Source organism: Pristis pectinata, chromosome 24, assembly GCF_009764475.1.
Source record: "Pristis pectinata isolate sPriPec2 chromosome 24, sPriPec2.1.pri, whole genome shotgun sequence".
NCBI lineage: Eukaryota > Metazoa > Chordata > Chondrichthyes > Rhinopristiformes > Pristidae > Pristis > Pristis pectinata.
In genome coordinates this window covers 31,795,700-31,820,764 of record NC_067428.1, presented here as the reverse complement: position 1 = coordinate 31,820,764, position 25,065 = coordinate 31,795,700, and the positions used below count along the sequence as shown (strand labels likewise).

General features: G+C 42.0%; 1 protein-coding gene across 1 annotated transcript; it reads right to left on the bottom strand.

The window, feature by feature from the left end:
- Positions 1-751: 751 nt before the first annotated feature.
- Positions 752-23,753, bottom strand: smim24 (small integral membrane protein 24). The gene is made up of 6 exons (XM_052038302.1): positions 23,555-23,753; positions 7,577-7,697; positions 4,904-4,951; positions 4,227-4,274; positions 3,150-3,197; positions 752-1,046 (listed from the first exon to the last, which is right to left on the bottom strand). The coding sequence occupies exons 1-6, from the start codon at positions 23,751-23,753 to the stop codon at positions 983-985; spliced, it is 528 nt and encodes a 175-aa protein (XP_051894262.1). The 3' UTR covers positions 752-982.
- Between the last annotated feature and the right edge of the window lie 1,312 nt (positions 23,754-25,065).

Here is a 25,065-nt window from a genome sequence, read left to right as displayed (position 1 = left end):
ATACTAGTATGTTAACCCCATTTCCTCATTGTTGGACTTTGTTTAAAGACTTCTAAAACTGCAGTCACAGGGAGAATGACCTCACAATCTACCTTGTTTGACCTTGCACCTTATTGTCTACCTGCAATGCACTTCCCTGTAGCTGTGACACTTTACTCTGTATTCTGTTATTGTTTTTACTCTGTACGACCTCAATGCACTGGGTAATGAATTGATCTGTACAAACGGTACGCAAGACAAGTTTTTCACTGTACTTCGGCACAAGTGACAATAATAAACCAAGACCAATACCAATACGTGCAAACTTCACATAGACAGCACCCAAGGTGAAGACTGAACCTGGGTCACTGGTGCTCTGAGGCAGCAGTTCTACTAGCTATGCCACCAGATGGCCAATTATGTTCTTACCTTTTGGCATTGACATTTACATTAATGCTACATTGGTAAACATGAGAAACTCAGGTGGTCTTACAAAGAAGAACTTTAGTTTTAATAACATTGAAAATAATTAACAATTGTACAACCAAAAGCAAAGAAATTAGATTCAATGTGAGCAGGTTAATCCTGTGCTTTGAAAGATCAGCTTTTAAATCGGTGCAATGTTCTGTTGTATCTCATTAATGTTTAAAAGATTCAAATCTGCACCAAATCCCAATCTGGCATCTGTGTGATATAAACCATTCTGGAGTGAAAACTCATTGTAAATTAGTTCAGATTTCCATTATAATTTATTGGTAGTGTTTAGAAAAGACACACCTCTTGGAGAAGAATGATGCCTGTCACAAGGTAAATTACATAAGGCACAAAACATTTTAAATATTCACCATTCTTTTGCCAGCCTTTGCAGATTTATTACAGAAATGAATTTTATTCCACTGCAGAGAGATAAAGCTTTCAATCACAGATCAGCCACTTTATATTTTCAGAGGGAAAAAAAAAATTTATATAATGAACTCGTACGTAAAATTCCAGTTATAGCGTCTCAGAAGTTAGACACTGTGTTCTCGGCCATTGTTGGGTTAGAGTACCCCTCAGATGCTGAAGTTCTAAATCAAGAGTAAAGTTAGAAACACAAAGTTAGAAACAATAAATGACATCTATTTTTCAGCCCTAATGATATGTTTTCTAATCAGTTATTGCATTGGGATTTCCTCCACAAGTCTATTAGTGCAGAAAGTGATGAGGATAGTCTCCAACAACAAATTCATTATTTTTCTTTACAACTGACAAGTCATATAAAAAAAGGTTGGAGCAGGACACCAATGCCCCACTAACTGAATAAACAGGTATTTCACATTTCTCTTACTTTCACTGTGAATGGAGAAGAGCAGGACAAGTTCCAAAAACAGTCTCAAGTTCACTGAATATAACAGTAAAATATTAAGATCAGTACAAAGCAGTGCCCTACTTTTCTTCGGTGTTTGAACTAGTGCTAGACTCTTCAGTTTCCTTGTTCCTGTAGAATGCAACGAGTAAATAAAATATAGCAATGCTTCTGCGGGTATTTCAGTGACTCAGAATCAAGGAATAAACCATAGCTCAGCATTGACGATGCAGCCTCACAGACGGCCAGCTGCGAGTTAGAAGGAATAACAAAGAAAAACCAGCAAAACCTACTTCGGAAGAAAGGAAGGGAAAAGCAAAATCAGTTGCTGAGATTTCGAGTGAACTCACAGCATGGAGAAAATCTCAAAAGGCCATTCTTTAAAACCAGAATTAATGGCTTAATGGAGGGACAGAATCCAAGTTAACTGATAACAGAACGCTGGGAGAACTCAGTAGGTCAAGCAGCATCTATGGAGACAACAGAGCATCGGACCTTCCAACTCTAACTCTGCAGACAGGATAATCTCCTCACATCCCAGGACCCCATTCAGTGAACATTGATGGTCTCACCTGCCGGGCATGTTTACCCTTCCTTAGGCCCATGCACTGAAATCACTGAAAGTTAACATGTAGGACGGCAAGGAATTAAGGAAGTGAATAAAATGTCAGTCTTCATTGCAAAAGGATTCTGGCCGCCCTGCTATGGGAAGGATGTCATTAAACTGGAAAAGGTGGAGAAAAGATTTACTGGTTTTTGCCGGGACTGGAGGGTTTGAGTTACAGGGAGAGGCTGGATGGGCTCGAACATTTTTCCCAGGAGCAAAGAGGCTGACAGGTGACCTAATAGAGGTTTATAAAATCATGAGGGCCATAGATATGGTGAATGGTCACGGTCTTTTCCCCAGGGTAAGGTGTTCCAAAACTAGAGGACATAGGTTTAAAGTGAGAGGGGAAAGATTTAAAAGGGACCCGAGGGGCAACTTTTTCCATGCAGTGGCTGGTGCAGATATGGAATGAGCAGCCAGAGGAAGTGTAAGGGGGGGGGGGGGGTACAATTACAATATTTAAAAGACATCTGGAAAGGCACATAGATAGAAGAGGTTTGGAGGGATATGGACAAATGCAGGCAACTGAGACCAGCTCATTCAGGCAACTCATTCAGGATGGACGTGTTGGGCTGAAGGGCCTGTTTTCCGTGATGTATGGCTCTATGACTCTCTGACTGTACTGAAGTAGAGGAGAACAGAAGGCACATTGCAGATGGAGAAAATGTTTGACTGGATGTGGAGATCGGTAGTGTGGGAGCGTGTACATTCCTTCTGCCTTATGCAGGTCTCCGCACAACTGGACTGCTGCAGTAAGATGGAAGGTTAATTCATGGAATGTTTACGATCCTTTTCTAGATCAAAATGTTGAGAATGGCTGTCCTTGGATCTCAGTCTTTGCAATGTGAAAGAGTTAATCTTGTTGCCTAGGGAGGCTGAAGTTAGAAACAATAAATGACATGCATTTTTCTGTCCTAATGATATGTTTTCTAATCAGTTGTTGCATTGGGACATCCTTAGCAAGTCCTTCTATTAATGCACAGAGTGATATGGATAGTCTCCAAAAAACAAATTACTATTTTTTCTTTACAGCTGACAAGACGGATAAAAAAAGGGTTGGAGCAGGACACCAATGCCCCACTAACTGAATGAACAGGTATTTCACGTTCCTTTTATTTTCACTGTGAATTAAGAAGAGCAGGACAAGTTCCAAAAACAATCTCAATTTCACTGAATATAACAGTAAAATACAAAGATTGGTACGAAACGGTGCCCTACCTTTCTTCACTGTTTGAACTAGTGCTAGACTCTTCAGTTTCCTTGTTCCTGTAGAATGCAACGAGTAAATAAAATATAGCAATGCTTCTGCAGGTATTTCAGTGACCCAGAATCAAGGAATAGACCATATCTCAGCATTGACGATGCAGCCTCACAGACGGCCAGCCGCGAGTTAGAAGGAATAACGAAGAAAAACCAGCAAAATGTACTTCGGAAGAAAGGAAGGGAGCTGGGAAATCAAAATCGGTCGCCGAAGTTTTGAGTGAACTCACAGCATGGAGAATGGAGAAAATCTCAAAAGGCCATTCTTTAAAACCAGAATTAATGGCTTAATGGAGGGACAGAATCCAAGTTAATTGATAACAGAACGCTGGGAGAACTCAGTGGGTCAAGCAGCATCTATGGTGACAACAGAGCATCGGACCTTCCTACTCAAACTCTGCAGACAGGATATCTCCTCACATCCCAGGACCCCGTGCGGTGAACATTGATGGTCTCACCTGCCGGGCACATTTACCCTTCCTTAGGCCCATGCACTGAAATCACTGAAAGTTAACATGTAGGACTGCAAGGAATTAAGGAAGTGAATAAAATGTTGGTGTTCATTGCAAAAGGATTGAAGTAGAGAACTGGAGCCACATTACATTTATCTAGGGTTTCAGGTCGACAGGATCTGGAACTCTGCCTGAAGGTTTGGTGGATAAACTCCCCTCACGTGAGTGCAGGGAGGGTTCACCGGATTGATTTGTGGACTGAGAGGAAAATCCAGTGAGATGGATTGAGTAGATCGCCCTTTACCTTCTGGAATATCAAAGAATGAAATGTATCTGATTGAAAGATTGAAAATCTTTGATCGTAACATTGGGATATGTTGTTGGTTATTTATGCCAGAGCTGAGGAAGATGTCTTCACACAGAGTAGAGAACCTTTGGAAATCTCTGCCTCAGAGGGCTCTGATGCTATGTTGATGAGTATATTTAAGACTGAGATTGATAGAAATTTGGAGACAAACAAATCCAGCAAATGGTGTCAGGACAGGAGGGAGATGAGGCAGATTTGCACAAGAAAATACCCTACCTTACATCGAGGGTTAAGCTCGTGCCAAACATTTCAATGTCCCTGCTCCTGTAAAATACAATGAGTAAACAGTGTAACAATCCTTTCCCAGGTAGTTCAGTAACACAGAGGTAACCTCTGTCTCAGTATCACCAATGAATCCAGAGAGATCAGTAGTGTGGGAGGGTGTACATTCCTTCTGCCTTATGCTGGTCTCCACACAACTGGACTGCAGCAATAAGATGGAAGGTTAATTCATGGAATGTTTACGATCCTTTTCTAGATCAATATGTTGAGAATGGGTGACTTTGGATCTCAGTCTTTGCAATGTGAAAGGATTAATCTTGTTGCCTAGGGAGGCTGAAGTTAGAAACCATAAATGACATCTATTTTTCTGCCCTAGTGATATGTTTTCTAATCAGTTATTGCATTGGGACATCCTTAGCAAGTCCTTCTATTAATGCACAGAGTGATGTGGATAATCTCCAAAAAACAAATTTGTTATTTTTCTTTACACATGACAAGTCAGATAAAGAAAGCTTGGGCCATAACACCAATGCCCCACTAACCAAATAAACAGTTTCACATTTCTTTTACTTTCACTGTGAATGAAGAAGAGCAGGTAGAAGTTCTGAGAATAATCTAAATTTCACTGATTATAACAGTAAAATGTAAAGATTTGTAAAACAGTGCCCTACCTTTCATTGTTGATTAAGTTAGTGCTAGACTGTTCAGTTTCCTTGTTCCTGTAAAATTCAACAAGTAAATAAACTATTGTAGTGCTCCTGCAGGTATTTCAGTGACTCAGAATCAAGGAATAAACCATATCTCAGCATTGACGATGCAGTCTCACAGATGGCCAGCCGCGGGTCAGAAGGTATAACGAAGCCAAACCAACCAGAGAAAGGGTTACTTTGCATCTCAAGTTGTGCAACGAGAAAGTGTTAATCCTGCTGCCTTGGGACCTTTGAAGAAGAGTGCTTAGTGTATGATAAAATATGACACTAAGTTTGAAAGTGACGTAGTTCAATGCAAAACTGGGTTCTTAAATCTAAACAAAGGAAATAATGAAGGCATAATACAGGATATGGCTGTGGTTGGTTGGGAGAGGTATGGCAGTGCACAGGCAATGGTTAGCACTTGAAGAAATAATGCACTATTTGCAGAAAATATATATCCATTTGAGGCATAAAAACCCAAAAGCTAAAGCAATTTACCTGTGGGTGACAAGAGAAATTAAATACAATGTTAAATCCAAGAAGAACCTTCTAATGTTACCAGAGACAGCAGTAGGTGTAAGGATTTGAAGCAGTTTGCCTCAGCAAAGGAGGACCCAGACCTTGACGGAGGAAGGCAAGGTGGAATACAAGGGGACTGGCAGGAAACACAAGGATGGACTTTAAAAGATGTGTACAAGTCAAAGACTGGAGAGTGCATGTGTGGGCCACAGCTGTAAGTTTATAATGGGGAATAACAAGCAGCAGAGAAAGATGCGTAAAACCAGCCAGATATATTAGACCATCCAAGCTGTAGTTAGGATGAGGAACAATTAGCACAAAAAATAGTACCAGGAACGTCAGAGAACACTGATAAATCCTGAGGACTCCAGCACAGGAACAGGCCCTTCAGCCCACGATGTTGTGCCGAACTAATTAAGTTAATGATGCCTAATTACACTAATCACTTCAGTCTGCAGATGGTCCCCATCCCTCCATTCTCTGCACACTCATGTACCTACCTAAGAGCCGACACTATCATATCTACCTCCACCACCACCCCGGCAGCGCATTCCAGGCGTCCACCACTCTCTGTGTAAAAAAAAACTTGTCCCTCACATCTTCTTTGAACTTTCCCCCTCTCACCTTAAATGCATGTCCTCTGGTGTTAGAACTTGTATCCCAGAATTTTGAAAGAGGTGGCTTTAGAGATAGGGGATGGTCAGGTTATCATCTTCTAGAGTTCCACTGATACTCGAATTGTTCCAGTGGATTGATATGTGAGCTCCCAACCAAAGAATGAAGAGAGAGAAAGGAGCTTCTAACCTGTTAGCATAACATCAGTGATAGGAAAAATGCTAGGATCTATATTGAAGGATGAAATAAGAGAACACCTTGAGAAGAACAAAAGGACTGAGCAGAGTTAACATGGATATTTAATGGAAAATCATGCCGTCGAGCCATTTGGAATTCTTTGAGGATGTGACTCGTTGAGTAGATAGTGCTTGGCATAGAGAGAGTGCAAAGGTGTTTTATGAGCATATCCAGGAATGGTGGCTTTGCCGTATCAGGAGATATTGAGTAGACCAGGACTGTTATTCTCTTAGACTTTAGAAGAATGAGAGGAAATCTCATCAAGATTTACAAAAATGTTAAAAGGCTTGATGGGTTGGACATAGGGAGAAGATTTGCCCTGGCTGAGGATCAGGGATCTTAGTGTGACAATAAGGGATAGGTCATTTAGGACTCAGCTGAGGGAAAATGTCTTCATTCAGGATGGTGAACCTTTGGAATTCTTTATGCGGAAGGACTGAGGAGGTTCAGTTATTGAATTATTCAACACAGAGACTGATAGATTTCTGGATATTAAGGGAAGAAAGGGATTTGGGAATAGTGTTGGAAAATAGTGCTGTGGTAGAAGATCAGCCACGACCTTGATGAATGGTGGAGCAGGTTCAAAGGGACAAGTGACCTGCTCCAGTTTCTTTTGTCCTCATGTTCTCATGTTCTCAACGCCGCGTTGAATGCTCCTTCTTCATTTTGAGCAGTCGTGGGCCAAGGATCCCTGAGAGTTCATGGCGATGTTGCACTTTTCCAAGGAGGCTCTGAGAACATCCTTTTGTCACTTCCTCTCTCTATCTGGAAATCTCTTACTGTGATGAAGCTTGGCAGACACTATTTCAGACTGGTGTTGGCTGCACAAATGGTACGGTCTACCCCTCCGAGCTGACTGACTGTAATTAGAGACACTATATTGGCCTGGGAGAGTGGATTGATGTTAATTTATTTATCCTGTCAATGGATATGAGTGAACTTATGGAAGCAAAATTGGTGGTATCTCTTCAGTGCTTTGCGGAGGCTTACAGGAGACAAGGATTACTGCTGCCAGGTAGAATATAAGCCCTACCCTATGCAGAGTCCAAGATCCCTATCTTCAAACACTCTTCACAGAGTCAAAGACTACACCAATGCACTGAAGGTGATCCACCTCCACTACATTAGAAAGAGTGCAAGAACTTATTAGCTGCACCATTTAAACAACCCTCCCCCTTCCTTTCTAACCAGCTCTTTTGAATATCTTGCTGATTCTTCGACCTTGGAAAATCTGAAACTTATCTCTAAGTAGATGCTCAATTTTCAGCTGCATGTACTTACTTTGAACAAAGGGTTCTCTTAATTATCATTACAGCAAAGACAATGAAGAGGAACACAGTAACAGCAGTGAATCCAGTCATCCAAGGTTGCCAGACCACAGAAGTGTTTGCTGTTGCTGCACCTTTGAAATAAAACAAAGTTAAAAGATAGTTTAAGATCCTCATTATATTTAACGAAAAGCATCTCAACAAACAAATGTTCTATTTCAGCCTTTTAACTGAGTACATTTTAAAGTAGTCTTGAGTATGCAGAATTCATAGAGTTTTAATTTATTATTGAATATTATTTTTAAAGTATTATGCACATCAAATCATTTAAAGCAAGTGTTGCCTGGTCATGTAATATGTAGAAGCCATTCATGTATGATTGGTTGCTTTGATTGGTTGCCAGCATAACCGATATCTTGCCAGCATCAGACACACATTTAATGACATCAGTCCATTTGCAGCAACCGTTTCTATGAGCACCAATCGTAAGCGAATCTCAAAGGTAAAACCTATGACCTGCGTTTTTCACTCACAGTAAAACAAACTCTGCAGAAAATTGGCAAAGATAGGCAAACTAAATTAATGTTTCACCCACAGCTGTTGCAGAAACATTCTCCTATGCTGCACTTTTGTCCACAATGATTGCAGCCTCTCCACATAATTCTTCTCCCTATATTGTGCTGTGACCAGTACCTCTTGAAGATCCTGTAACTCAGTTGCCGGGCATAGCACAGGGATTGATCAGTCTAGACCTTCATGTAAGGACAGAACAGATGATGGTTTTCAGACCCTAAACATTAACTGTTTCTCTTTCCACAGATGCTGCCTGACCTGCTGAGTTTTTCTAGCATTTTCTGTTTTTATTTCAGATTTCAAGTCAGGTTAAGTCAAGTCGAGTTTATTGTCATGTGCACGAGTACGATGAGGCACAGGTACAATGAAAAGCTTGCTTGCCACGGTATCACAGGCCTGTAGGTACAGATAACACACAGAATATAAATTGTACATAAGTTATACAGGACAGTGAAGTGAGAGGGAACAAAGACCGTGCAAAAACAAGACATGAGTGCAAAAGTCACTTTGCACTAAAATGGATTTTGTTTTTTTGTTCTAATTGTGTTCTTTCTTGTAAAAATTATCTTTAATTTACGTTTTTCTTGTGAGTGCTGTGTATCTGATGCTATGTGCCTGTGATGCTGCTGCAAGTAAGTTTTTCATTGTACCTGCGCACACATGGACTTGCGCACATGACAATAAACGACTTTAACTTTGAAAAAAAGACAATAAGACACAAGTCCACGGTAGAGGAGGAGGTAGTCCGTAGTGTTCCATTGCTGAGGTAGGGTTAGGGTTAGGGTTATGCAGGTCAGTTCAAGAACCTGATGGTTGAAGGGAAGTAGCTGTTCCTGAACTTAGCGGTGTGGGACTTCAGGCTTCCGATGGTAGCAGTGAGTAGAGGGCATGGTTTCTAATGTCTGCAGTTTTTTTTGATTTTCACTCATGCTATTCTAGTTTAAATCACAGGCAACTCGTGCTCGAGGAGAACCTGTGATCCTTTCCCCAACTCTCCTGAAGCAGGTAGAATTAGAAGAGTTCAAATTATATTTAATGCACATTACTGGCTTCACGGGCAATTTGTGTTGCTTTGAAAGAGAAAGAAACCATGACTGAAATCATATCTATGGGTGGACTGAAGTCCAAGTGATAAATGTTCAGCCTTTGACCGGCACAACTGGTGCACAGATGTACATCAAGCTGATGTTAATCTCTGCCATGGCTCTGTGTACAAGGGAGGACAGGTATCGATGCAGAAAACAGGAGAAGTAACAAGAGTGAAGATAAAATGCTGTTCCTTCCACTTTTGACCTTAATGATCCCTTCTTGCAGTGCAGAAATAGCTACTAATAACTTACAGGCTAATTTATTTGTTTGTACAAGCAAAAGGTGTTTGGGCAGCTACGTGGATAGGAAGGGTTTAGAGGGATATGGGCCAAATGCAGCCAAATGGGACTAACTCATGTAGCATGGATGAGATGGGCCAAAGGGCCTGTTTTTGTGCTATATAACTATGAATCTAGAACTTTTACCATTAGATTACCACATATAGTTGCTGGGGAAACATAACCGGATTATGAATAAATCAACAAATGATCAATGATTTGCTCACAAGAAACGTCTGGACTTTTCTGTAGAGGTGACATTGATCTTGTTGAATGCTTTACTAGTTTCTTCCATTGGGATAGTGAGCTAAATTGACTGAAAAATTGGCAGGATTATCATTGAAATAAATATGCAATTTGACTAAAAGAGCTACACTTCCCTCCTGCCAAGCTACGTGAGGAGCCAACGATGCAGGAATGAATTCTAAAGCCATGGTTTTAACATCCCAGTGAGTTGTAAATAAACAAAACATTGAACAACCAAAACAGTTTGGTAATTAGCGAAACTTTTATTCTCATCCGTGATGAGCCTCTGGAAATAATAATGTAAGAAATGTGTTTTTATCAAAAACGTGCGTGTATTTTTAAAATGCAATTTTGACTGAAAGTAGTCAACTTCAGCAATCAGATAAAGTTGCTTTAGACCTTTATATAATTGGTATTATCTCCAGGCACTAACTATTGATGACACCACATGTCCGTTAGATGGGTTTAAAATAGAAAATGTTCAATAAACAATTCCCTGAAGTTCACAAATGCAACAGAACATGTCACGGTAATTGCTATTGAGGACTGGTAGGGTTGCAAAGCATCATTCCCATACTGATTCAATTCACGCCATCAAGTCACTGACCATATTCCTTCAGTAACCTTGAATGAGCTTACTGTTCTACAAAATGCAGGGTGGGTGCACTGGGTATCCATATTTGAACACTGGGTTTTCCCTTTGGTGTTACTTAATACCCAACCTGCTGCTTAGCCGAGAGGACAGAATCTGACCTGAGTGTTTGGAGTAACTTACTTCGACTTGTTCATTAAAACTTTAAACTTTATTTGTACAGCACGGTAACAGGCCCTTCCAGCCCAACGAGCCTGTTTAGCCCAATTACACCCATGTTAACCTACTAACCCATACGTCTTTGGAATGTGGGAGGAAACCGGAGCACTCGGTGGAAACCGATGCAGACATGGGGAGAACATTCAAACCCCTTACAGACAGCAGCCGGAATTGAACCCCGATTGCTGGCACTGTAATAGTGTTACGCTAACCGCTACGCGATCCTGCCGGTAATCTGCCCAAAAGTCAAAGCAAACCCTTGCACACGTTGTGACCAAAATTCTCTAACAAGAAAGGATTTGTAAAAACTGGTGGAACACCAAGCACCAGTTTGCATTGGACACCAAGGGAATCACAGGAAATAAGGATCAAGTGAAGAAGCCAACATAATCAAAGACCCCACTCACCCTGAACATTCTCTCTTCTCCCCCCTCCCATCGGGCAGAATATGGCAGGCAGGCAGGCAGGCAGGCACGGTAGTGTAGCGGTTAGCGTAACACTATTACAGTGCCATCGACCTGGTTTCAATTCCAGCCACTGTCTTTAAGGAGTTTGGATGTTCTCCCTGTGACTGTGTGGGTTTCCTCCGAGTGCTCTGGTTTCCTCCCACATTCCAAAGATGTACGGGTTAGGAAGTTATGGGCATGCTATGTTGGCACTGGAAGCGTGGCGACACTTGCGGGCTGCCCCCAGAACACTCGATACAAAAGGTGCATTTCACTGTGTGTTTCGATGTACATGTGACTAATAAAGAAATCTTATCTTATTTTATACAAAAGCCTGAAAGCACGTACCACCAGACTCAAGGACAGCTTCTGTCCTGTTGTTATAAGACTATTGAACAGTCCCCTAGTACAATAAGATGGACACTTGACCTCACAATCTCCCTCATTATGGCCTTGCACCTTATTGTCTGCCTGCACTGCACTTTCTCTGTAACTGTAACACTTTATTCTGCATTCTGTTATTGTTTTCCCTTGTGCTACCTCAATGCGCTGATGTGATGAAATGATCTGTATGGATGGCATGCAAAACAAAGTTTTTCACTGTACCTCGGGACATGTGACAATAATAAACCAGTTTACCAAGCAGGAAAGTAGAGTGAAGGTAGAGGCACAGCCAGCTCGAGGAGTGTTTCTTACGTTCTACTCTTTCTGGATTACATTCTGAAATCCAGAAGCATCATTAAACCTCGTGAGCTGTTGATTCAAAACTGAGCATGCTGGCATTGAGCCAAGCTGGCATTCCTAAATGATTTTTTCGGTGTTGAGAAGCATAATTAGGAAATAAACAGGTTCCTATTGTGCCTGGAGAGCAACGAAAAGATAAGTAATTTGTCTACCACTGCAAAATAACGAGCTTTGACCATCTGTGCAATAGACAGAACCCTATTGTATTAATGGCTTATGTTTTTTAATAGACTGTGAGTGGGCTTGATGCTACACATTTTTAACACCAATTTTTCATTTCTGAATTCTAATGTAGCCCAACCTAGCCCAGTTTTAGATCTGCATTCTTCAGGGTTTAGAAGAACGAGGGGTGATATCAGCTCAGAAGGACCATGACAGGGTTGATGCTGGAAATTTGAAATAAAAACACAAAATGCTGGAAACTCTCAGCAGTTCAGGCAGCGTCTGTGGAGGAAGAAACAGTTCAGGTCCAGGACCCTCCATCAGAACTGGGGGAAAACAAGAAAATACTTTAATCTTCAGTAGCTGAGAAGGTGGGAGCCTTTAGTTAGTGTCCCTGATTCCAACGGAATAACATGTTCATATGGCTCCTTAGTAATCTGAAAGAGTGACAGGAGTAGGGGTGGATGTAGTAATGGGGTGTCTGCTTAGGGCATTAAGACTGCTGTTGGAATTGTAGGATAAGAACTATATGCTGTAGCTCTATATCTCTGTGCCCTTGTTACACTGATTCAAAGCCTGAGAACCTCCGAGTGAACAATCTTCACACAAAATGCTGGAGGAACTCAGCAGGTCGGGCAGCATCTATAGAGAGAAATAAACAGTTGACCTTTAGGGTCTAGACCCTTCATCAGGACTTCATGAAGGGTCTCAACCTGAAATGTCGACTGTTTATTTCCCTCTATAGACGCTGCCTGACCTGCTGAGTTCCTGCAGCATTTTGTGTGTGTTGCTTCAGATTCCAGTATCTGCAGAATCCCTTGTGTCAGCAAACAATCTTCACCCTGATGAGCACAAAAAATGATTCAACCCTACAGACTGAAACTGACTAAGGACCACTTTCAATGCTTGTGGCTTTACGAAAAATGCCACCCATTTGCCCACATTAGGCCCGTATCCTGCTGCTCCTTTCCCATCTGACCACCTGTCAAAATGAATCAGAATCAGGTTTATTATCACTGATGTATGTCATGAAGTTTGTTGTTCTGCGGCAACAGTACAGTGCAAAACATAAAGACCTAAAAATTACTTAAAGTTACAAAAATAAAATAGTGCAAAAGAGAAATAATGAGGTGATGTTCACGGTTCACGGACCGTTCAGAAATCTGATGGCGGAGGGGAAGAAGCTGTCCCTGAAATGTTGAGTGTGGGTCTTCAGGCTCCTGTACCTCTTCCCGATGGTGGTAACGTGAAGAGGACATGTCCCGGGTGGTGAGGGTCCTTAATGCTGGATGGCACCTTCTTGAGGCACCGCCTCTTGAAGATGTCCTCGCCTTGTAAATTTTGTAATTGTATCCGCCTTTTCCACTTCCTCTGGCAGTTGCTTACAGATTACTTCCACCCTGTGCGGAAAGCTCATCTGTCAGATCTCCCCTCTCACCTTAAAACTGTGCCCTCTAGTTCTCCCTTACCCTGGCAAAAAGATTCTATTTATCCTATCTGTGCTCTTTTAATTTTATAAACCTCCATAAGGTCACCCCTGGGCATCCTACGTTCCAGTGAGAATAAGTCCAGCCTATCTGATTTCTCCTTCTAACTACAGCTCTCCATTCCAGGAAACATCCTGGTGAATCTCTTCTGCACTTTCTCTACCGCTACTGCAACCTTCCTCCTGGAGTATGGCGACCACAGCTCTACACAACACTCCATTGCGGTCTAACCAATGTTTTGTACGACTGCAACATGATGTCCTACTTCTTAATCTCAGTGCTTCAGTCTATAAAGGCAACCATACCAAATACCTTCTTCACTACCCCATCCATCTGTGTCACCACTTTCAAGGAGCGATGGACTTGCCCCGCAAGGGTCCTCCATACATCAACACTCCTGTAGCCCCTGTCTTTTACTCTACATGTGTCCTGGCAGAACTTGACTTCCCAAAATGCATTACCTCATACTTGCTTGGATTAAATTCCATCTACCACCACTCCACGTAACTTTCCAACCGATCTATATCCGTCTATATCCTTAGACGACCTTCTTCACTGTCGATGATTCCACCAAGTTTTTGTCTCATCTGCACCCAGCACCAATCCTTGTGGTGTAGCCCTTGTTTCAGAGTTCCAGTCAGAAAAACACCCCTCAACCACCTTCATCGGCCTCCCATCACTGAGCCAATGTTGGATCCAATTCACCAACATGCCTCAGATCCCTTGTGCCTTAACCTTCTGATTCACTAAACTTACAGTCTTTGCTTCTTCCCTTTACAGGGACATGCTGACCCTGAACACTTACTAACTCGGTCTTAAACACCTCCCACTTATCAGCCAGAGACACAAGAGACTGCAGATGCTGGAATCTGGAGCAATGCACGAAACGCTGGAGGAACTCAGCGGGTCAGGCTGCATCCATGGAGGGAAATGGACAGTTGACGTTTCAGGTTGAGACCCTTCATCTCGACTAGATGTCTCCCCTATCTCCCATCTCCTATTAGGCTGAACCTGCAGTGTGACTGCCTTTCTGAAGCTCCTATCAGTGCCACTTTCTGCCTTCTGTATACTCCTCACAGATTAGGTATAAAAAAACAAAACATACTGAAAAAAAATTTAGGAGCAGGAGGAGAGAGGAAGTCTGTAGATTGGAATGGCAGAAATGGATTTCAGCTGAGAAGGTTTAGAGACAATTAAAAGATGCTTGATATTCATAGATGAGCCATTTGAAAGTGATGATGCTCAGGAATAATAATTCAGGAAGCCCTGCCCAGTTTTACCCATTTGTTGCTGCTTGTGGGAATAAACAGTGCCAAGGCAATGAGGAATCAAACAGTCCCCACATCACCAGGACCACGAGATTACAGAAGAAAACAAATGTTTTCCAATCAAGTATCAAATCAAGTAATTTAAACTGTTAGATTATAAAATTAACCAGTTACTAATCTCCTCTATGGAACCTTGGTTAGAAGTAACAATACCACTGATGATAGCAATGCAAGTCATCTTAACCAGCTGCATTAGATCACCACTTAATAGCCATAGAGTCATAGAGCTATACAGCAGGGAAACAGGCCCTTTGGCCCACCGAGTCTATGCTGGCTATCAAGCACCCATTTACACTAGAGTCAGTCATAGAGTCATACAGCACAGAAAACAGGCCTTCCAACCCAACTCGCCCATGCTGACCAAGTTGCCTAACTGAGTTGGTTCCATTTGTCTGCATTTGGCCCATACCCCTCTAAACCGTTCCTACCCATGTACCTGTCCAAATGTCTTTTAAACATCGTAATTGTACCCACCTCTACCACTTCCTCTAGCAGCTCGTTCCATGTACCCACCACCCTCAGTATGAAGAAGTTCCCCCTCAGGTTCCTTTCAAATCTTTCCCTCTCAATTTAAACCCATGTCCTCTCATTTCGGACTCCCCCACCATGGGGAAAGACTGTGGCTATTCAGCTTATCTATGCCCCTCATGATTTTATAAGCCTCTATAAGGTCACCCCTCAGCCTCTTTCGCTCCAGGAAAAACAGTCCCAGCCTAACCAGCCTCTCCTTATAACTTATATCCAGTCCCAGTAACATTCTTGTAAATCTCTTTTTCACCCTCTCCAGTTTAATGACATCTTTCCCATAGCAGGGCGACCAGAACTGTGCGCAGTGCTCCAAATGTGGCCTCACCAATGACTTGTACAGCTGTAGCATGAGGTCCCAACTCCTGTACTCTGTATACTGACAGATGAAGGCAAGCGTGCCAAACGCCTTCTTCACCACCCTGTTTACCTGTGTTACCACTTTCAATGAACTATGTACCTGCGCGCCTAGGTCTCTCTGATCTACAACATTCCACACTCATCCCCACAACACTAATCCTACATTAATCCCAGTTTTTATTTCACCCATATTCTCTTCAATTCCCCCCAGATTCTCCCACTCACCCAAACACAAGAGGATACTTACAGTGGCCAGTTAAACTACAACCCTTTCTTAGTCTTTCCTTTCATATTTGGAATGTGAGAGGAAACTGGAGCACCCGGAGGAAACCCAAACGGTCACAGGGAGAACTCCACTCAGGCAGCAGCGGAGGTCTGGATTGAACCCGAGTCTCTGGTGGTGTGAGGCAGCTGCTCTACTAGTTGTGTCAGTGTGTGGTCCAATAATTTTACTAACCGTGTCTCCTTCAGAGTCAGTAAACATGAAACAGCTTGATGTTCTCTCAAAAATACAAGTTCAGGTATAGTCGAGGTTCGAACATCTGATCCCTGAAATTCAAGGCTCATATCTGTGACTAGGTAGCACACACAGATTTAAGGGTGGACACACTGGGTGTTCATCACTGAACACCAGCTGCAGGTTCTCCATTTAGTAGTCTCCAACAATCGAGAGAACACAAATTTATGTAAATTCCTCTTATTATTTTAGTGTTCAGAGCCAGCATTACTCTGGTGACTGTACACTGCAACCTCTCCAGGATCAGTATATCCTCCCTGAGGTTCAGCCTCGAGATGTGAAGCCACATCACTTTGTCAAACCAAAGCTGTATACAAATTGTAGCACAACTTTCACCATGTTTGTGTTCAAGCCTCCTGGAATTGAAAGCTAGTATTCTAATTAACCCTGTTCAGTTAATGTTGGTATATGTCAGTGATAGTAAATCTGATTCTGATTGAGATTTTATATTTAATATCTTTTCATTGAACACTTTCTCCTTGCAAATAAAGTTACAACTCAGATTTCTAGACTGCACAGAAAAATAATAAAATAGCACTTACCACTCTGTGCACTTACTGCACTGATTAAAAGCAGAAAAATAAGGGTTTGGCAGGCAAAAGCCATTTTCACCAGGCGTCGCCAAGGCAGTGTTCAACAATGAGCACAGGTGATCAGAGTGTTCTGATCTACAGGGCAAGCCAAGGATCAAAGTACTGAGTACTGCAGGTAATTTTGTTGTGTGTTATTAAACTTTCATAAGTATTTAAGACTATTAGATCATTTAAAACAAGCTTGGTTTCGTGAAAATTGCTTGGAAGTTTTAGTGAAAGCACATTAATTAAAATAAAGGTTTAATGCAGGAAGATCTATATTATTGTCTGATGCCTTTGCAAATAAACAATAGAAGAATGGACTTTGGAATGTTTTTACACCAGAACTGAGTGCCACATTTTCTCTCATGTATTGATCACCCACTTTCATGCTCAGATTGGTAAACCAAGCTCTACTTTTATACAGAGACCCTTGGAAAGCAAAAACACATGGATCAGTTCCCCAAATTTACAGATAACTTGTTGTAGAGAACTCCAAGTGATGACTAGGATAATTTTTTTAAATATTCTCAGAACTCCTAACTTCAAACAGCTGCATCAGGAATGCTGAGCATTAGGTGGGGCTTATAATGGGCAGCTGACGCAAAACATTCTTTTGTGATTCCCATTCAAAAGGATCTTTTATCACAAAGAGCCTGGAGACAGAATTTTAACCTCACTTCTGATCCACAAATTTAGGGGTTAAAAATTAACCCAAAGTTTTCAAATCAGCATAATTTTGGTTCCTGTAAAACCAGAGGCTTGAAAATCAGACGTGTTCTGTAAAGAATGAACAATGATGCTGAACCAGGTGACCAGCAAACTCTACTTTAAAGTGATTATTAAAGAGAAGGATTGGAAAAGTGCAAATCTAGGGTCCGAGAGCACAGCCGCAGAATAAAGGGATGTCCCTTTAAAACTGAGATAGTACATAGAAGAGTACAGCACAGGAACAGGCCCTTTGGCCCACAAAGTTGTGTCAAACCAACTACATTAGTAATAAAATGCCCAACTAATCCCTTCTGCCTACACAATGTCCATATCCTACCATTTTCCTTGAATTCATGTGCCTATCTAAGAGTTTCTTGAACACCCTCATTGTATTTGCCTCCACCACCAGCCCAGGCACCCACCACTCTCTGTGTAAAAAAACTTGCCCTGCACATCCTTTGAACTTACCTCCTCTCACCTTAAATGCATGCCATCTGGTATTAGACATTTCAACCCTGGGAAAAGATACTAGCTGTCTACCCTATCTATGCCTCTCAATCTTATAAACTTCTATCAGGTCTCCCCTCAGCCTCCACCGCTCCAGAGAAAACACCCAAGTTTGTCCAAACTCTCCTCATAGCACATGCCCTCTAATCCAGGCAGCATCTTGGTAAACCTCTTCTGCACCCTCTCCAAAGCCTCCACATCCTTCCCATAATGGAGTGACCAGAACTGAATGCAATACCCCAGATGCGGTCTAACTAAAGCTTTACAAAGCTGCAGCACAACAGTTACTGTTGAAGGAACCAAAACATAACTAACGTAAGATTGCAAATAAAGTAATTCTGTCTGTAGGTGTTGAGAGTTTAGAGGTGATTTAGTGGCAAAGTGTACTTTAAAGAATTGAAGTGAGACAATGGTGAAGAGATAGATGGTACAATTTGTTGTGAAAATGTTGGTGTACTGATTAAGAAAATGTTGTAACTTTTGGATTAGCTTCAGCACTGCAGTGTAGTCCTCATGTGCTTGAACCCATGTCCTTTGATGTTGGAATGGATTCATACTTCCCCCCATGTACTTTGGGCCACCTTACATTGGAACTACCTCCTGAGTTACCAGTAATAGCTCTCTTCCTGAGACCCATTCTCTCTGTCAGCACTCAATATTGGCACTAAGAACCTTGCCATTCTTTGTCCTGTACCTTCTGCCTGATCCATACTGCAGTATAAGTTCAAGTTCATCATGATAGGGATAAATACCCAGGGTATAAATGCCACGAAAATTAGCTTTCTGCTTCCGCTTTCACAAAAACATCCCCTTTAAGACAGATGCCTCACACCCACAGTCTCAGGCCCCTGCTATGTGTGTTACAAACAGTTAACAGTGATGAGGTAAAATCCACGCACTTAAACAAGGCTGCCCTCTAACTCGTTCAACCTCTTTGTATTAACCACTTGATATCTGTATCCAGATCAGACATACTACCCTGTTGAATGAATGCTACAGGGAGATTTGAAACTCCAGTCCCTGATCAGAAATTAATTTGTTAGAGCTGTGCTTTAGCTGTCTGGGAAAACTGAGGAATTGAAAATGATATGATATGCATCTCCAGGTTTGAATAGCTCTCTTCCCAGCAAGTAGTTGTAGGTTTAAGCCTGAGGTCTCCTTTTTGAGGGATGTGGATCACACGCTGGCAGAAGAGATATAGTTTAATTTGGCATCACTTTGGCACAGACATGGTGGCCTGTAAGGCCTCTTCCTGTGGTGTACTGTTGTGTCTTCTTTGTTCCTTCTGAAAGCTGGAGAAATAGTCATACCTTGAACTATTCAATTCCAATATCAAGCTGAGGCAGGAGAGAAAGAAATGTTCGTAGAGAATGGGATTTAGAAACATAGAAAACCTACGGCACATACAGGCCCTTTGGCCCACAAAGTTGTGCCGAACATGTCCCTACCCTAGAAATTACTAGGCTTACCCATTGCCCTCTATTTTTCTAAGCTCCATGTACCTATCCAAAAGTCTCTTAAAAGACCCTATCGTATCCGCCTCCACCACTGTTGCCGGCAGCCCATTCCACACACTCACCACTCTCTGAGTAAAAAACTCACCCCTGACATCTCCTCTGTACCTCTGTGATTTATTCTTGTTTATTCATTGAAATATCATTTGATTTAACAAGAATTCAGAATTAGCTACAATTTTAACAGCAGTATGATTCACAGATCTTTGTTGCTCTTGGGAACAGGCTGTGTTGTCAAACCTCTCCTCCCTCTCATCAAAATCAGCAAGTGTCATGTAAGGGAATGTTTAGTAAATCTCATGGCTTGGTGTAATACAAATTCTGGGGATATCAACTGCAACTTTGATCTGGTCCATTTCTTCTGTTTCGTCAATCTCCACAATGAAATCTTCATCGGTAATTTCCATCTTCCAGTCCTCTGTGTCAGCACTAGGTCCAAGGAGACAATCTGTGGGGAAAGGTAAGAAAAGCTGCAAAATTAAGCATCATTCTGTCTGCTCTGTTTATGAAAAGGGGAAAGTTGAATGGATTTATTACATCAATGGCCAATAGCTGACGTCCATTTCTAAATCTCTTACGGATTAGGAAATGATGGGTGGGTTTTTGTTGGCTCATGCTGGCAGTTGTTGGCAGTTTTGAATCCCAGGTTCTTGGTCATTTAATCGACGGTTAACCCTGATTGTCCATGCATGTTCTGGACAAGTCAGAAGTTGCAGACCAGCCGTCAGTTCTGCCAGATTCTACAGTGTTACACTACAGGTCAGCCCCTGTGCTGGATCCAAGACCCTACTGGGTTTACGGGGTATTGTAGGGCTGTGGGGCTTCAGGTTTATTTTGTGGTGGTAAGGCCAGGATTTATTGTCCATCCCTACTTCTCCCTGAGAAGGTGGTGGTGAACTCCCTTTCTGGTGAAGGTGCTAATGGGGATGGAATCCCTGCATTTAGCCCCAGCAATGATGAAGGACCAGTGATGGTCAGGATGCGGTTTGACTTGGAGGCGAAGCTGCAAGCGGTGGCGTTGTTCCGATGTGCCAGCTGGCCTCATCCTTCCTGTGGTAGAGGCCGCGAGTTTACTTGTTGTTGGAGTAGCCTGGGTAAGGAACTGCTGTGAATTTTGAAGATGGTACACATTGGAGCCACTGAGTGCCGGAGCTGCAGGGAATGATTGCTTAGAGTTGTAGATGGCGCGCCAATCATGCGGGCTGCTTTGATCTTTGGTATCCAGTTCCTGAGTGGTGTTGTGCTAATCCGGGCAAGCGGAGAGTATTCCATTACACTCCTGACTTGTGCCTTTCAGATGCTGGAAAGGCCTGCGATGCCAGGAGGTGACTTATTTGCCACGGATTACCCAACCTCTGACTTGCTCTTGTAGCTATGGTGTTTATGTGGCTACCTCAGTTGAGTTCCTGGTCAACAGTTACCCCCAGGATGGTGATAGTGGGGGCTTTGGCAATGGCAATGGCAATGCCATTGAATCGGTGTGGTCAGACTCTCCTCTGTTGGAGGTGATCATTGCCTGGTACTCTTGTGGTGTGAATGTCACTTACCAGTGTTGACCAGGTCTTGCTGCATGTAGGCATGGGCTGCTTCATTTGCAGAAGACTTATAAAATGGAATGGAACGTTGTGCAATCATCAATGAACGTCTCTCCCTTCTGACCGTACATCCCCCCCTTCTGAATCGTACATTAACGATTTGAATGATGGAGTAAATGGTTTTGTGGTTAAGTTTGTGGATGACACCAAGATAGGTGGAGGAGTAGGGAGTATTGAGGAGACAGGAAGGTTGCAGAGAGACCTAGATAGTTTAGGAGAATGGGCAAGGAAATGGCAGATGAGATTCAATGTTGAGAAATGTGCAGTTGTACACTTTGGAAATGGAAATAAATGGGCAGATTATTATCTAGAAGGAGAGAAAATTCAAAGTACAGAAGTACAAAGGGACTTGGGGGTACTCATGCAGGACACCTTAAAGGTTAGCCACCAGGTCAGATCGGTGGTAAAGAAAGCGAATGCTATGTTGGCATTCATTTCTAGAGGTATAGTGTATAAAAGTAAGGAAGTGTTGATGAGGCTCTACGGGGCACTAGTGAGGCCTCATTTGGAATACTGTGCACAGTTTTGGGCCCCATATCTTAGGAAAGATGTGCTGATGTTGGAGAGGGTTCAGAGGAGATTCATGAGGATGATTCCCGGAATGAAAGGGCTTACGTATGATGAGCGTTTGTCGGCTCTTGGACTGTACTCACTGGAGTACAGAAGAATGAGAGGGGACCTCATAGAGACATTTAAAATGTTGAAAGGACTGGACAGAGTAGATGTAGTCAAGCTATTTCCCTTGGTGGGTGAGTCCAGGACCAGAGGGCACAATCTTAGAATTAGAGGGTACAGGTTTAAAACAGGGATGAGGAGAAATTTCTTTAGCCAGAGGGTGGTGAATTTGTGGAATTCCTTGCCACGTACAGCAGTGGAGGCCAGATCATTGGAGGTGTTTAAGGAAGAGATAGATAGATATCTAAATAGTCAGGGTATCAAGGGATATGGGGATAAGGCCGGAAATTGGGGTTAGGCTTTTTTCTTGCCACTCCCCCCCCCCCCCCCCCCCCCCAGTTTCTCATTTCTTTTTCTTTTTTCCTTTACTTTGGAGCAGACTTGATGGGCCGAATGGCCTACTTCTGCTCCCTTGTCTTGTGATCTTGTGACCTTATGATGGAAGGAAGGTCATTGGTAAAGCAGCAGCAGATGTTTGGGCCAAGGACACTGGCCCAAGAAACTCCTGCAGTGATGTCTGGGATAATTGACCTCCAGCAACCACAATCATCTTCCTTTGTGCAAGGTATGACTCCAACCACTGGATTGTTTTGCCTTCGATTACTTCAGTTTTACCAGGGTGACCTGATGCACACTCAGTCAAATAGTACCTTAAGGTCAAGGGCAATCACTGGACCAAGGCCGTGGAGAAGTCTGGTGCTGAGTGGTGCTGATGAAACTCAGACTGGGCGTCAGTGAGCAGGTTACTGGTGAGTAAGTGCTACTTGGTGTCACTGCTGACAACAGCTTCTATCACTTTGCTGTTGATTGAGAGTAGACTAATTAGCCGGATTAACCCATTGCTCCCAGACAATGAAACAGCATTTTTACTGTAAACAACATTAGCTAAGGATCAATAATAAAACTTAAATTACAGGGAAAATCTAATTCTTGCTGCTGTTTGCATCATGCCACAGTAGGTTTTTAGGCTAGTTGTAATGAGACAAATTCATATGGTATCTCCTCACATGGAAATGCCTCTTACGGAAACAAAAAAAAGAGGCAATCATTATACCAACATCTGGCAAAACCCTTTTGTCCCTCTGGTCTGCTAAAGAACTTTGCAACACGATTCTTTGCTTTCTGTCTCTTAGATAATTTGCACCCAACAATAATTGCATTCGAAAGAGAAATGAATCAAGTGCAAATGTCACCTACCAAGTATCAGCCCAACTTAAAAGAAGAACTGAAACTTTATCTGGAGCATTGCATTCTGATTTATATCACTGATTCTTCATTGTCAATCCTGGAACTACCAACCCAACAGTACCTTCAGCAGCTGAACTTTAGCAGTTCAGGTAGTAACTCACCACCACCATTTGGATGGGCAATGAAGGCTGGCCTTGCCAGTGACACCCAGCTCCCAAAAGTGAATGAATAAAAATAAGCATATTAGGTACAATTAACCTTTAACAAATCAGTTTCAGTTGCCATGTATTAACTTTATAGATCTTCTATGTCATCTTTATTCCCATTGCCTTCGATCCTGGCATCTGGATGATACCCTGCTGAGAGCCTTGGGTCGATTTACTTAATAAATGTATCCCCCTTCTATTTTTTTGTCATTTGCAACCCTCTATTCATTCAGTATAACTTCCTTTCCAAGGCAAAAGAAAAGATAATGGTCAGAGTCCTCATCAATCGTCCAACCTGCAATTCACTTTTCTCAAATAGTTCTTCCAATCTGAATTATTCCTGACAAACTGGAATTGACAATTCAGGGATTACCTCATGGCATTCCAAAGATTTTTGTTCTATTCAACTACTTTGTGACGTAATTAATAATTGCAGGTTATCTTAAGAATGTCTTACCTGCAAAGTCATGTAACAGGTCCTTGATGAGATGTCCTACAATGGCATATGCTACCAACACAACAATCAGGCCTGCCAGAAACAAATAGATAACATATTCAGGAAGATGAATAGCATCTCTTGACGGTGGTTTGTAGTCTTTGTATACAACTGCCTCTCCAAAAGTGTACTGGAAAGGGTATTCTGCTTCGTCTGGCATTCTAGTCATGTTTTTAGCTTGATCTGTGTGTGCTCACGTTTCTGTAGTCTCACCTTCCAGCTGCCGAGTGAATTACGAAAAGGTTGCATTGTTAAATACATATTGTGCAGATTAACCCTAGACTCCAGCTGACAAGCCTTATTAAATAATGTCCTTTATCCCCTCCTGCTCTTAATCCTTTAGAATCTCCATTCCTTCGTGGCTTTTAATGGAATCATGGGTGTGAACCTTTAAAGAAACCGCTTCTGTGACGTCCTACCACGCAATTGGTATTCATCTCTTGTACGGGGTTTTCAATTTAAGGGTGGTGAAATATCTGCTCTTAATTCAAGTCAAAGTATTTTCATCACAGGACTGGAAATACAGTCTTTACTTGTTGGAGGAAAGGAAAGAAATAACAGATAACAGAAGCAAATATGTACGGCAATAGTATAAACTTAAACTCCAAAAGAATGTGTAACAATGGTAATACTTAATATAAACTCCTGCACATAGTGCATGTCATTTTATTTAGTATTCACCTTTGTATATTGACTAAGACACATCGACGCACACAATGGAGTTGATGATTTTGAGTATCAGCCACCCTTAATAGTTGTGCCTGTAACCTTTAAGCTGCAATGTACATGTTCTAATATTGGAAGCCTAACCTAATAAATATCAAAAGGTAAGATACAATTAAAAGCTAAATGAGTATTTCTAACAGAAAAACAGCACTAGGAGGGTACAAGGTTCATTTTCATGCACAAGATGTTCAACTGCCAAATTTTAGTCACGTGGCAAGGAGATAGTCTGTGTGTGTGTGTGTGTGTGTGTGAGTGAGTGAGTGAGTCTGGATGTGAAGGATGTGGGGAGGGTGCAAGCGGGAAGAAACTAAATTACACCCTTTCCTCACTGTAACTTGATTATTTTCTTAGCTCCACTCTGTTAAGTAACCCCTCTGGCTATCCTTGCATTGGTCTAGACATTTCTGATTGCAGCCATACTTCACATCAAGATTACTGACTTAAACGTGATCCAATCTCAAGTTAATTTATACCTTTTTTATTGCTTATTTAAAGTAAACTTGTTTTACCGAGAAAATGTTATGTTAATCCTCTCCTGAGCTGGAGCTTGTTAGTTCAAAGTGAGGTGTAATTCCAGAGATTTCTATACAATGAACAGCAGCAGACCCTTCAACCACAGAGGAATCACAACCAAGTTCAGGCACCTTGTACCCATCCATACACACCTTTCTGTAGTGGAGACTCCAGATTATTTTGTCATCCTCTTTATGGTTCAGAAGAAGTAGTTTATGTCCCTGATGAGATTG

Coding starts and splice junctions, on each gene's coding strand:
- smim24 (XM_052038302.1), bottom strand. CDS start 23,753: ATGCCAGACGAAGCAGAATACCCTTTCCAGTACACTTTTGGAGAGGCA. Junction 3,198..4,226: donor AGCTTAACCCTCGATGTAAG/GTAGGGTATTTT, acceptor TGCATTCTACAG/GAACAAGGAAACTGAAGAGT. Junction 1,047..3,149: donor AGTTCAAACAGTGAAGAAAG/GTAGGGCACCGT, acceptor CTCTTGATTTAG/AACTTCAGCATCTGAGGGGT.